This window comes from Neopsephotus bourkii, unplaced genomic scaffold (assembly GCF_033783945.1).
Source record: "Neopsephotus bourkii isolate Nb327-2 ecotype Australia unplaced genomic scaffold, CSIRO-AGI_Nbou_v1 NB_518, whole genome shotgun sequence".
NCBI lineage: Eukaryota > Metazoa > Chordata > Aves > Psittaciformes > Psittacidae > Neopsephotus > Neopsephotus bourkii.
In genome coordinates, this window is record NW_026901019.1 from 569,220 (window position 1) to 584,221 (window position 15,002).

The 15,002-nt window shown below is 38.5% G+C and overlaps 1 protein-coding gene across 8 annotated transcripts in view; it reads right to left on the bottom strand.

Annotated features, from left to right (window-relative positions):
• Window positions 1-2,178: 2,178 nt before the first annotated feature.
• Window positions 2,179-15,002, bottom strand: part of ENAH (ENAH actin regulator) — a 96,985-nt gene continuing 84,161 nt past the window's right edge. For 5 of the 8 annotated variants that reach the window (XM_061350475.1, XM_061350479.1, XM_061350481.1 and 2 more), the window contains 7 exons: window positions 14,757-14,811; window positions 14,508-14,556; window positions 13,399-13,465; window positions 10,912-10,974; window positions 6,751-6,829; window positions 5,972-6,029; window positions 2,179-5,165 (listed from right to left, as the gene is read on the bottom strand). In XM_061350475.1, the coding sequence (XP_061206459.1) occupies window positions 5,128-5,165; window positions 5,972-6,029; window positions 6,751-6,829; window positions 10,912-10,974; window positions 13,399-13,465; window positions 14,508-14,556; window positions 14,757-14,811 (409 nt within the window). In that variant the 3' untranslated portion in view covers window positions 2,179-5,127. The remainder of the gene's footprint in view (window positions 5,166-5,971; window positions 6,030-6,750; window positions 6,830-10,911; window positions 10,975-13,398; window positions 13,466-14,507; window positions 14,557-14,756; window positions 14,812-15,002) is intronic. The other 3 variants (XM_061350477.1, XM_061350480.1, XM_061350482.1) reach the window with 1 other exon arrangement.

The following is a 15,002-nucleotide window of genomic DNA, read 5'->3' on the forward strand; positions in this document are numbered from 1 at the left end:
ACAGTACAGTACTGGGGAGAAAGTGCCAAACAGCAGATAATTTACCTTCAACACAGTAGTATTTCATTAGTTCTAGATGCTTTCTTCCCTGCAGGCATCAGCCTACACTGAACACTTGGAAACTCCCTCACACTTTCTCTTCCTACGCTCACTTCCTTGCTAGCGTTTTATGTTTTTCTCTGTCTGTGTCAGCAGCTTGCGGACCAACTCCTGGAGGCTCTGCAAAGAAAACCAGGATGCAGTTCAGCACGTTCAATGGTGTAGTTAGCATACATAACTTTATTGCTGAGTTGAGAGCTGTTCAGAGGAGGTAGGGACTTCAACTGGCTAATGGTAAAAAAATACACTTTAATTTAAGGTGGAAAATAGGGGATGATGATGGGAGATCACTTCCAACTCTACCATGCTTGAGCAGTTGAAGAGACCTGCAGTTGTGAAGAGAAGTGAAAATGTCACACCAACATCAGCTCTAAAATAGGCTGGGAAGGGAGGATAAGGCGGTCCAGAGAACTGAACAATGATGACAAAATGAAGCATCTCAACAGAGAAAATGATCGCTGCAGCAGGCAGAGCAGCAGCACGGCTGATCTGCAGTAGCTGCTCCGCATCTTTGCCATTTAACAGTTTTATCAAGGTTGGACACCCGAAAAATACCACTAAGATCCAGGACACCGAACTCTATAAAATAAACATTAGAAAATGCATTTATACAAGCAATTCGAGAGTTCAACAGGGAACCATTTATAAAATGGAGATAATCTTACAAAGCTTCTTGCCTTTCCATATCATTGTGACAAACAGCTACATGAAGAACAGAGCTGCCGATTACCAGGCAACATGCAGACACTAGTGCTGTGACTTTAAGGTTTTGCTGAGTTTTCTCAACATGCAGAACTACACCTCTTCTTCCACACCTTGGACAATTACACTAAATTCCATTTCCCATTTAAGAATATGAAACTAAATCAACTTGAATACATTTCCTGATACATCAATTTCAACAGTCTTAGGTGACCACCTCCAAGGAATTAAATATGCATTTAACACCTGTCAGACCTTCGTATGGGCTGACTTAAAGATACTTCAAGTAACTTTACATAAATTACGTATGTCAAAATATATGTATTTATGTATTCTGACAGTTAATACTTCTCTCTCCATTAAGACTTTCCTGGACAGCATGTAACTGAACATTAAATAATCATCAGTGCTTTCATACCCCTAAATGACCCCCCCAAAGACAAGTGACTTCAGTGAACTTTAGCCTGTTCTTCAAGTACTTTGCACCAGCCCTAGTTCCACTGAAACCACCAACTCCTTCCCTTTTCACCTGCTATCAACACCCCCCAGTGACAGCCTACACAGCCAGAATTTAATCCCTCAACAACTATTAGTCTCAGGTAAAGAGCCAGTTTGGGAAACTTTCTCCTTGCTCCTCATCAGCCCAATCTTGTTCACCAACAGAAAACAGAGGGAATATTCTCTTGATTTTGCAAGCTTTGTATGATTAGTTGTAAAATACACACTGACAAGTAATACTTAGCACTGGAACTGAGCCTCATGTAAAGTGCTGATATCACCAGTTTGCTCAGCTGCAGATCACCATCCTACTTTTGTAATACTCCACTTTAAAAAGCAGATGCAACTCTTGTCACTGATACAGCAGGGAAGTGCAGCTTTCAGGATGCTAAGTCGGGTACTCTCAATATTCTGCTGTAAGACAAATAAAGCAAGTCCTCAGCGTACAGAGAGCTACATTAATCTTTCATGGTCGTTTTTCTTTATTACCAGTATTGAAAATGTCATGAACATAAAAGCAGCAAAAGTTGGATTAACTGCAACTGTTTTTCTCCCCAGTCTTTCCCTCTCCCTCCCTCCCAGGTTCTCTGCGGACAGAGACCAAAATGTATATGGTGTGAGAATGCAAATCACATCACATGTTTAAAATGGATTTTAATGTGTGTCTAGCAGTTAGCGTTCATGAATGTCACACAGTCCCTGCAACGACATCCTTTGTAAGGTAAGTCTTCACTTTAATGACTGCGATTGTTCCTTACTCCTTGATCTCACTCCTCCTTTCTGTTTTTGCATCAGAAGGTCCAGCAAAGGTTTCAGCAATTCAAGCAGTAAACCTTAGAGAGTCTTCTACAGAGTTCCAGAAATAAATGGTGGCAACGGGTATATATTGCAATTTTATTTCATTCGCTCAAACAAAACGTTAGCATGTAAGAAATTTAAAATGACACAATATGATAAAAATAGCAGAGAATGAACTGAGAAACTAAAAAGAAGGTAAACCTAAATGTACGAAAAGTCAACATTCATTAGTGATCATCTTCAGTCTTTGATTGACACTTGGTGCTCGGTAACTTTCGAAAACAATGAACTGGAAATCATTATGACTATTGGAAGAGATTTCAGCACCAGCACTAAGATTTTTACATTCAGTTGGTTTGCAGTTGACTTGGTAGCCACTTGTCTATAGTGCAGGTTTATCACAGGTCAGATCACAGTGTTGAGGAAAGCAACGCCTTCCTGGCATTAGAAAGGATCCCTTAAACTGCCCTCAGCTTAAGACATCCAGTGTACAAAAGCACAGAACCACCACAATATGGTTTTTGAAGAACTCAGCAGTAAGCAAAATAACCTCAGCTTCTGCAGTTCATTTTCAATACTGAAATCTCTGGAAACGGTGCAACTGTCAGGAGGACAGGAAATGTCTACAGTAATCTTTAATTCAATCCAATTTCCTGGAAAGAACCAATTCGGCGGTTTGGGATTACAGAAAGTGTGTATGTAGAAGCAGCACAAAAGACAATATCTGTTCCTTTTTCTTTTAAACAGAAATCATGTTAATTGTAGACCAAGGCACAAAACGTTTAGTGCATAAGCCAGTTCCTTGCACAATCTAGTAGTTCAGCCTTTAGTTTTGGACCACTTTATACCCATTCACACTATTCCACTATGCTACTCCTGAACTCTCCTAGAAACAAATCAAACATGATTTCTGACAACAGTAAACGTCCTCAATGCTCAAAAAGTCCGTGTAAAACAAAAACTTACATCAACAAAGATGAAAATGCCTCCTCTTGTTTTGAGAAAAACAGTACTTGACAAGCTTACTACAGAGTTGGTTTCTAATGCCTTCAATAAATGCATGCAGAAAAATGTTGTTGTCTATTTTCACTGTAGTCTTCTCTTAGAATTTGAACCTTCAGAAACAGGAAATGTTTGAATTGGAGAAAAGTTTCTCATCAAAGCCTTTCCAAAGCTGTAAGTGCTGTTTTGCTTCGGTGTTCAGCACTTAAGAAAGTATGTCACTGAAAGCATTTGTCTTACGAATGGAGCTGCATATAACTTTTAAGCTGAAACATTTATCTCCAAAAGTTGTAAATAAACTTCTCTTTTGGACCAGCACAGACCCCAAAGCAAACATGGCACTGTTACGCCTCAGAAAAACTGACAGTGCAAAGGAGAAAGGGAAGATTTTGATCCGTGTTCTTTGTCTGAAGCACTACAGATCCAATTCATGGGATTTCTATTCCAGTGAGTTGTACCACATTAAGGAAATTCAAAAATTAAAGTTTACAAGCATAAAGTCTGAAACCCCTGGGAAACAGGAAGGTATCATCTCCCCTAACAATGATTCTCAAATTGCTGACTGAAACCAATGGCATACAGCTGCTATTTGTTTCAGAGCCTGGGTTGTGTGGAGCTGTGGGGTCTTTTGTTGGTTTTGATTTTTTTGGAAGGAGGGTGGCAGATAAATGAGGAGGAGAAGGGGATATCTGCTGTGATGGGATGCTCTGTCATTCTAAGGTAACTAACTGCTGCCCTGTTTCATTAAACAACCAAACAAGGATTCTCAGAAAAGAGTGAAGCAGAGGGTCATGGTAAAAAGGTAAAGGACAACGCACTTACACAGGGGCATCCTCAGTAAAGTCAGATGCTTACACATTTGTTCTCTCACCGAGAAATGAGTTCGGTTCACATGGGAGTTTAAGAACCATTATGGAAGTCTTACTGAATTTCAAATAGAAAACTGAAAAAGATACAAAAGGATTAAGTACCTGGTTCCATTAACATGGTTACTGATAAAAGTAGTGTTTTCCCTCATTATTACACATGCATGTAAGATGAAGAAAAAGTGTAGAAAGTAATAAAAATGTGTCACCTTCCCCCTCCCTCATCCCACATCTTTCTGGGCATAAATTAAGCCTTACAAATGAAAAGGCTACTCTGTGACATGCAATTTTTCTTTTAATTAAAAAGCTGGCTGTGTTGTGTTACATTACAAAAATGTCCACATGCATAAATCTAAAAAAAGCCCCAAAATCTACCGTAAATCTACAACATACTAATGATTTACATTTGACTGCTGATTCGCATTATGTCGAAGTCTTAGGTTTGGTAAAGCATCGTAACAATGTAGGAAGGCATCTACATCTTTAAACTCTGGACTGTATTTGCTGTTTTTCATTTTCCTATAAAATTGCATGAAGGCTAACTAGAGAGGCTTCCTACCATAAAATTCCCAAATCTTGATATGTCATCACTGTCTAGGTCATTCACTTACAAATATTGCCCTTTAAAAGCACGCGTTTCTAATTGTTCCATGTTTCGTGAACTGAACTTCTACACATCTGATCTTGTAAATTATGCATGGAAGTATCAGATATGATAGGAAGACAAACCTGAGATACATTTGAAGTACAACAGTATAACTCGCTAACTCCTTCATTAACAAAGAAAACCTCTCTGAAAAGCCTTCCCACGCTTTCCCCTGGTTTTTTTGTCTTAACAACAAATTCTGAAACATGTGCAATTTTATCTTGACATGAGCAGACTTCAAAGCACTGTGATCTTGTCTGATAGGTGTAGGAATTTCTGCATAATCATTACAGTAACGTTAAGAGTCTTTTCCACCCTGCTGTAAAGGTCAGAAAAAAGCTGCAAACTAGGAGGGGAATAGCATATCACCCAAGTGATGTGTCTGAAGCTTTCAGAATAGGTTGTTTTCTCCCTCCTTCCAAGTGTCTGTCTGTCTCCGTTTTCTTCTAACAGCTCACAAAACGTAGTCAGTTTTATACCAAGTTAAAGAGTCACATCGGCTTAGTACTAGTCTTTCTATGCAGTATTCGACTTGCTGAGTTCCTGCCTGATAGCTAAAGAGAGAGAGAGACAGAGAGAGAAGTTAACACATCAAATATTCAAAGTTAAAGCAGAAAGCCAGGATACACAACTGACCTCTTAAAGAAAGCTCACCAATCTCCAAGTCTTATAATGTGAATAACCTATATGTAAGATAGTTTCATGTGGCTTCAGACATCTGGTATCAGTTTAATATCCCTTTTTCTTTTTCTCTTGCATACTTTCAGTACTTTCCACAAAGGAACATAAAAGGCAGTAAGTCACACACAGTTTTATTTCTTCCTTCATTGGTGGACCTTCTAAGGTGATACTTTCTCAATGATATCCCTCAACTACAGAGGACTACTTAGGAAAATACATTCTGTTAAATTAAAAATGAAAACAGTGAGAGTTCTTTTCTTTGACTCTTATGTTACAGACCAAAGAAAACTGAAAGCTGGAAGCACAATCCTAGGTCTGAGTACCACCAGTTTTGAAATACGCACCTCGGCAGCTCTGGTTTATTTAAAACTAACCCACCTACCACCACATGATACTAAAGATAACTGCAAATCACTCAAATATAGCATCCCTCCAACTGCTTTTAAAAGAAACTGGTGTCAGTGTTCTATTCAAATACAACATGCAGGAGAGAAAACATGGAAACAAAGTCAGTCAGAACTGGGCTGGCACAAATTAAAGTATGCCACCAGAGTAAGCACAGAGCTACTTTTACCAATACATTATTCTCAAGCTAGGCACACATTACACTGACGTTGTTGTATACCTGTAGTTAATTACTCTAAGACTGAACAGCAGCAACAGACAGACAGATACGTACCATCAATGAGTTCTTCCTTTAATTTCGTTAACTCCTTCCTCATTTCATCTAAAATGTCCTATGGTGTCAGAACATAAATAGATCAGTTTTTCAACACAAACTGCCCAGTTTTGCCACTTGTCATTTTCAGTAGAGAGAAATCTGAAAATCTTCCAACCTGTAATACTTCTGAAATGCATAACCCACCCTTTAGCTTCCAAGTTAATCCCCAAAACGTAAAGCATCCCTAAAACACTCTCACTGCTGGTACAGTGAAGAAAAAACCTTCTGGAGAATCCTATAAATTGATTCCGCTACAATTTATGAGAGAAGAAGGGACATACTGAGGTTAGACTTTGCACTAACTAAGTGCTAAATAAAAGTAGGAAAAATAATACTTGCCACAGCCCTTTAAAATAAAAGCTAGAACTGCTCCTGAGGGCTTGTTGTTTGTGGGTTTGCTTGTTTGTTTGGGTAGAGAAAGGATAAGGAAAGATTTTCTAGGCAAACCAGTTTCCCAGTTCTAGCTATAGTATCAACAGCATAACATCACCACGCTTGTGCATGATATTGCAAAAGCAGGAATCAGCATCTGTGAGAAAGTGATGGGGCTCTGTAAGCCACCATCCTACAGTTACAGTTCCTAACATTACTGGAACAAGTCTGGGGACAAATAATGACTAATAATTACTAAATCATTATTTAAGTCTGGAACTAGTTAGCAAAACAGTTTAAAAGTCTTATTAGACAACTACAAGTTCTTATACCCAAGTTTTCTATTCAAAACATTATATACATACCTGCTTCAATCTGTCGTAATCTAGACCTTCTGTCTGTACTCCATTGGCACTGGGTTGCCCCGCTGGTGTAGATTTTGGTCTGCAGTACAAAAACACATCCTTGAATTACTTGTCAGTCTTTATTACAGGATACATAGGACTTCCTCATCAAACTTGCTAACATGTGTTCACCAAAACCATAGTAAAGAATCAGAATTAAAAAAAATAATGTTGGGAGTGGGAGGGTGGGAAAATCAAGCAGACCCAAAATACCACACAGAATAGAAAGCAACAACCAAGACTATTTTCCACACACTGGAACTAATACCGTAAGAGTTATTAGTTCAAAACAAGAACTTTTCAAGTGGCAGACAGATTTCACTGGCAGTGGTTTCTGATTTTTTTCATAATGGGCATGAAAAGCTGAATGCCTTCAAATGTCAAATACTTTCCCTTCTCCCTTTTCAGCTGCTTACTCGTTTCAAAAGAGGCCTTCTCAAAGAAACACTCCCAACTAATGACTATATGTTGATGCTGGAACTGTATGAATGCTGTGGAATCATCCTGGCAGATTTTCAGCATTTGACAGAACAGGGCTGAGCAACTTTTATCTAACTCTCTTCCAACCTAAACTATTCCATCAATTGCTTTCTAAAGCTACTGAAAGCAAATACTGTAACAGCAAGCCCGATTTATAAGATAATATTTGAGAAGTTGTAGTGTTTTGGACTATGTCACATTCAATGTTTGCTTACACAAAACTCTCTTAAGACATCAAAAATGTGCTTAGCAAGATCAATTTGTATTTTAACACACATTCCAGAAGCAGGTTTCCTACCTTCTCACTCCTCTTTTCTGATGCCCTCTGTTTATACATGTCGTAATTCAGACTCATGTACTTACTACACTTCCACAGGGCCTTGCATACCTACAGCTATTAGCAGAGACAGAACCTAGATGCTAACAGTAGAAATGGTTCTCCAAAGCAGGGGTGGATGGGTGGATGGATGGAGTGGAACAAAGGGAGGACTGCTCTGCTGTTCTTAATTGCTTTTTACATCTTGGTTAACATTCTCTCTCCACTGCCCTGTAAAACGTTAAATCAAAAAGAAGCTGCTGATAAAAACTGCTGACTGCTCACGCCAGGAGGTTTCCCCAGTGTTTAGAATTATCACACTATGATAATGTTAAGGAAGGGAAATGTATTAGTAGGCTAAACTAGGTCCTATTTTCTTGTCCTTGTATGTGACATCACTGAACAAAAAAGCCTGGCCTAAACTCAGTGTCTAACTTCAAAATTCTTACATAGGAGGAATTCATTAAACAGTGTATTTTCTGGATTTGTTACCTGAAAGTAGAACCTTATTTATTACAATGGAAGGTGGCCAGGAACAAAAAAGACAAACCAGCAGGAAAAGCATAGTTCTGTGCTTTATCTTAGCTCAAATATACAGTATGAAACGATCTTCTTTCAGAATAAAGCAGAGTGTGTGAGGGACACAAGCAGTATGCCCATTGCTTTAATATTTCCATTTATGTATTTTAATTTAGCTAACAAAGAAAAACTGTGTTCTCAGAAAAAAAAAACAGTGAACCTATACATAGAGAGGCTTGTTTTTACAAAATCACTACTTTCAGCTTTCATGCATCTTCTCTTACAATACTGCAGTTCATCCATGAAGAAATTGTCCTATTACACTTTGTTCAGTACCAGGTAAATAAGCCTCATACTGGATTGTCTGGATGACTTTTAGGACTCCAAATGCAACTCCCAACAGAAAAGGGCATCCACACCAAAATGTCATTTTGCTACTAAAGAACCTTCTCAGATTTGTGCTTTCCATCAGATACTTTTACATCTTATAGGTTCCCAGTGTGAAAAATGCTAAGAAACAACATGGGACACAAGGGTTGCCTATTTTGCCTCCCCCTAACCTATAACAACATATGCCTGTGTCACTGAAGAGCCTGCCACATTCAAAAGATTCATTAAAACCTTCATAGCTACCAAGTAATCCTGGTGACAGGACATTTTAAATTGGTACACCCAAGCCCATTCATCTTTTCAAAAGGCGGTAACTCCAGTGTAGGTGGTAGAAACCTCTCGACAATCTTTTTAATGCTTCACAATTATTTCTGTGCTCTTGAGTCAGTTATGTCAAGCCTAGTGGCACCCACTTAGGAAAAAACTGTAGTTAACCACACAAAACAGTCAGCAAAAGGGATTGTGTTAACTATCCCTTTGCTGCTGGACTTTGCATCAAAGCAGAGAGGTGCAGGAACATCCTGTATTGTTCTACCAGCTTGGTTCTTCACTTGGGATCAAAATACTCAATTGCTACAACTGTTCAGATGTAAGCTCCAAGAGAGAAATCACTAACATTATTATTGCTTGAAACACACCAAAGTGAAATACATGATCTACTTGAGGAAGACAGAAGGTGAAAGGTTCAGTAACTTGGATAGTGGAAGAATCAGAAAATAGAATTGACCTCACAACCACCAGAAACTCTACAGTGTGTGCTAATGCTATGAAGACAAACCACAGTTTAGGATCTTTCACAAAACTCTTTAGATATCATCAGAGCTTAGCTCATTATGAAAGAATTCCTTGCTCAAAAACATTCATCAAGATCTTTGGCAATTGCTGCTTCATCATGTGTCTGATATTAAAAGTGTTACTTGCAGTTTACCCCTCAAACTGAACACTGACTGACTCCAAGCAGAAGAGCATGAGTTCTTCCAATTCTCCATATATAGTTTCTTATCATTTCCACTATCGCTTCATCCCATACATGATGATATTACAGCATTTACCCAACATGACCAAAAAAAGAATCAGTGAACTCCAAAATGCAACTCCTGGCAACTGAAAACAGGCACCTACTACCTGCCTTAATGGAAGAACCCAAACAAGAATATATTTGAATATTTTAATAAAATTACTTATGACTTTAATATTTTAATGAAATGACTTTAAATAAAAGGTCTCCACAGACAGAGTGCTTAAAAACACCTTAAATGTTTCTTTTGCTTCACATCTTTAGAATGAAAAGCCAGCTCTACCAGTCATACACTGTATATTCCTGCTACCTGTTAAAAATCTCAACTGGAAAGTCTCTTCATAAACTCTATGACTCAAGTCATAAGAATGCATCCCATTTTTGCTTTCCAAAATGCAAGATGTTCTTCATTCAAATGTGAAAGACCATCATTTGTAAACTAGATCATTTCTAATCTCAGGCAAATGTAGCTGTCATCCCCCAAGAATTATCCTGTTTTTCCTTCTTCTATTTGCTCAGAAGAAAGATCAAGGTGAATGCAGTTGTCGTTATGGAAAACATTAACTATTGAAATTTAGTGAGTAAAACACCCCAACCGTTTGATGCTAGGATGGCTAAAGAGCTCTCCCGTGTGGTTTTTCATAGCATTGCCTAACAGGACAGTAAGGCAACCTCCACAGTCCAGAAAACACCTTATATCAAGCATGCAAGGTAAAGATTTTTATTCATGCCAACATGCAGAATACACCACCCAAGATAAGTAGCTAAAGGGGAACTTTTCATACAAAAGATTAAGTAGTCACCACAATGAATGCCTTCATGGAAAACAAAGCTGGAATTTGACTCGGTCATTCTGAGGGGCTCCAACACATTTACCTGTAGAAAGCTCTTAAAACCTGAAGGCTTTTAAGACTGCCACTACAGACAGTGAAATAGAGACCTGCAGCTTAAAATACACACAATGTTAATTCTAACTTGTGAATATATTCCCAGCAGAAACATTGATTTCCCTTTTCAAGTATTTTGGTTTTCCTTTCCCATGTTTATCTTTACTTAATTTGTGAAAAGCAGATGTGAAAACCCACCTGGAAATATATATGCTATTCCTGTGAATGGTTCACTGAATGCTAGCATATCCAACAGGAATATGCATTTTTGCAGGTGGCAACTGCCAGAAAACCAGTAGCTACTATAAATTCATAGCTAGTTCCTAATCCATCTCAATTTGCCTTTGACATCACCTGCTTTTAACCAGTCCAAAAATGGGCTCAACTGGACAAGCAAAATGTGATGAGGAACCTGGTGGTGCATGTGGTGATTACCAATCTATGTAGAAAAAGTCCAACCCTGAACTGGTCAAAATGGTTATAACAAGTCCCAAACCCCAACAGGATGATACCTGTTTAATGAATCATAGAACCTGTTTTCAGAAGCAAGCAGATTTTTCCACGGAGATTCCCGTCTACGAAGGGGAGAAACACTACCTTAACAAGCTATAATAGGTCTTAATTTTGTTCAGTTCTAGCACCTTAAATGCCATGGAGTTTCACTAGTTGTGTTCCAAGAATGTTTCATGAAATACTAAAAGCATGTTGCTTAAGTCTTTTCAAAGTCTGCTACAAGAAAAGGGCCCGATTTTAAACATGACACTAACTTAAAATACTCAGAACATTCATTTTGAACAACAACTCCTTCATTGTCTACCTGTTTGGAAGCTCTGAAGAGAAAATTTTGCTTATTCACCAGTTTCTGAGGTATGCTTTGTTTAATCCCTGTAAATGACTCACATACTCTGTAGAGTTCAGAAGCAGGTTCTCGAGCCTTACCACGCAAAAGATATCCCCTTTTGGGGAAGAAGGTATTAAGTGTTTCAAACAGCTGCACCCTTTGATTAACTCACTGAAACAAAGCCACTTCAACAAGCTGCTTGCTGAGATAAACTTGGTAACTGTGGAAAATTAACTCAAATGCATTTTTTTTCCTCGGTCTAGGAAACGTTCCTCATCCTGGCAGAGCAAACTACCAACACTAACTAGAAAACTGTACCAGCAGTCATAGAATACATGCTGTGGCACCTTCCTGTATGTTATGACGGCACTGGAAAATAATACTGATATTCGATAAACATGGAATTCTTATTTTGGAAGTGCTTTTAGAGTCTACACCCAGTGAGGCTCTCATCAAGCTGAATTCTATCAATATCTTCCATTGGATGACTGAAAACAAAAGTTTAATGGAGAGATCGTCTCAGTACATCACGAGAAGTCTCAAAACTCCTCTGTACTCCTGTTCTCTTCTACGTCAGAAAACATGTTTAAACAGACCATAGTAACCTCTGAATTTCATTAGCTGAAACAAGATCATGAAACGGGATGCATAAAAGAGTTATAAGAAGACTCCAGCTGCAGGGACAGGTAGAATAAAGACTTAAGGGCATCCAAAACTCCCCAAAGGAGTCTGCTATGGGGAGCTGCCCTACTTATGAATCCCTCCACACACTTTCCTTACTTCACTTGTTTATCCATAGGGTATCTATAGCCGAAGGGCCAGGTCAGCAACTGGCTTAAACACTGTGAAATCTAAAATGCTCTTCAGAATTCCTTACACAAATTATTTCTGCAACAAGTACCCCCTCAATGCCCTGTATTAAGACCTTGATCTCCTTGAGAAAAAGAGACCTTGGTTAAAGGAATTAGATCTAGTGGGGGTGTGGGGAAGAATATAGTGGGCAGTCAGACGTAAAAGTAAAGCAGTATTTTGTTACACTGACAGTATAGCAGGGTGTACATCACTACCAATGTCACCTGCAAAGAAAGCAACCAGAATCAAGGCTGGAGACATTTTAAGCTCCTTGATTTAATCTGAAAGACAGACAAGGATACTGGTATAGGCTGAGAGTGTTTAGTGTGTTATAGAACTGAAGACCTCAATAGTAACTTCAATCACAAGTAATGCCACTTAGAGAACAATTAATTTTTCTTCTATAGTCACCAAATCTTGCGTATCTGTTTCCAACAGGCCTGAATTTTAGGGAGAATTCAAGCAACTGCAAACACAGCATTCTCAATTTTAATGTGTTTTCTTGATTTCTCAAGAACTTCAGGTAACTTTGCCAGGTTATCAGAAGTCAGAATCCTTTAACCTCTGCACACAGAATGTATATGAACTCTAAAATGGACCACAAACCTTCTTAATATAAATGGCAATTAAATACACCTCAAAAAACCGATTTAGAAAACGCTAAGGCAGCCATTTCACTCTTGCATTACTGAAATGCCTACCAAAACACCCAGTGCCTGCCAAAGTTCCAGCTGACAAGTTACCGAAGACTGGTTAATGCACTGAGGGATGTATAATATTTCCACCCTTCTTTAGGATGGACTCCTTTGGATTGGTATGAGACAGCTACTGAAAACTGTCACAGGATCAAATCTCACCAAGATGGCTTAACTATCTAGATACCCCTTCTATGATTAGCACAGAAATAAAAAGGAGATACACTACTGAACATATAAATCACAGCACTGAATTTGGTGACTTTTGGTGAATTACAGACTTTAAAAATTAAAGAAATAGAAAGAATTAAACATTGCTGTAGGCAAACACGCACCTTAATTGAAGATATACACCAGCAATTGTTAAAAAATCTTTTGGGGTTTTACTTTGGACTTTATTGTCAAATGCTTTGCTTACTAGCATTCTCCAAAACCAACTCTTTGCTCCTAATTAAAACTGACAAATGCAGTTTCACAGCAGTAATTTTAACCCCATACATTTTGCTTTTCATACTATTAAGGCAACTTTTACTGTTTTAGTCAAGCAGCTTTAGCAGCATGTGCAACAACAACAAGCATAAGGAGAAGACAGCTGGCACAAAAGGAAGTACCTGGAGATAACAGGCGACTTGCTTCCATTCACTGTATTTGTCCTTTCCCAAGGCTTTCTTGTTAGTTCTGGAAAACACAGCAACAAGATTAGAAATGGTCCTTTTCTATTTGTTGTGCAACTTATGTGAGGAAATTTCAAGTACCTGGCATCTTAAGTCAGACTTTGTGGGGTTTTGGTTTGGGGTTTTGTTACTACATTGCATTAGTTCTTTCATATTAAGCTACCACCTGTTGTATTTATCTTATTTTTAGTCATACTACCATTTAAGTTGTGATGGCATCTTGAAGTCTTGCTTTTGTTCTAGGCATTGTAAATGCCACTTGATTCTTAATCCAACTGGGAGCATGTCTGCCTGTGCTTTATGCATCTGACTGCTTCAGTCATGAAACATGGAATTCTGGAACTATAAGCGAATAGTCAACTTCAAATACTGGGGGATGGTACTATTTAAGGACAGAAAAAGAAAGCCTTGAGTGTCACCTGAGTCCTTGTAACACAAGTGTTTACAGTATGAACACATACGCGTGCTGACAACACAGCCTGGCCAACTATAGAATTGGAGAGATACAAGCTTTCCCTACTGACTGCAGCAGAAGTGTTGGCTACACACTTCCAAACTCTGCCACAAGCATACCTCAGCACAGGAATCATGATTAAAGAATTTCTATTCCATGCACTTACATTCATTTAGAAAGTGCACCTGCATGTGAGGGTATCTTTACTTAAGCAGCTGAAGAGACAACTCTTTCTGTCTGACTCTGGTAGTCTTGTGTGTCTGCCTTGAAAGAAAAAAGCTACTGTCCCAACCTGTGTCCTGCAATGACTGAAACAACTTACTTTCACATTCACTACCAACTGCTTTGTGTGCATCAGACCCATAGTTTCAACACAGGAGGACCCTATACCAAGTGCAGTGTTCCAGTGGATGTTCTTTTTATCTGTCATCTTATAAAATACTTCTGAACCAGGACCTGTTCTACAGCAAAATACCAGGCTGTAATCATAGGAGAGAGGAGGCAGGGTCAAAAATTCAGCAGAGGTGACTGAGATTTGTCATTAGGTTTTAACATTACAGAATCACACAGTTGACAAACCTGTGGTACTTACCAGGTGTGCTTGTTGAAGAAACCTTAGAAGTTGAAGACTCTGATTCTTCCTGATTAAAAGCAAGGAGAAAGGGAGAAAGGGGAGGGGAGAAAGAGAGAAAAAAACACCACTTTGCATTAGGCACTTCATAAAATAGTGCTTATGTAAAAAGATGTATGGTAAAGTATAAATAAACTCATGCACACCACCAGAATCTCTCTCATAATCTAGCATTGAATAATGTGAAGTAGGTAGAATTTCTCAACTCACAGTTTTATCTTCTTTCTGCTCTGGTTCTGTTGATCCCTTTTCAGCAATTCTTCTCCTATAAGCAGAGACAAAAAGTTACCAAGATCATCTTGGCTTTAAGATGGAAGAATGTTGTTTAGTGTAATTAAAGACACAGTGTAACTAAAGACATATACAGCTTGATAGCTAAGATAACTGAAAATCAGTGTTTAGAAAAAGTGCTTTCAAAATACTTCCAAAGGCAAAGCGCTCCTGCCAAAGTGACTG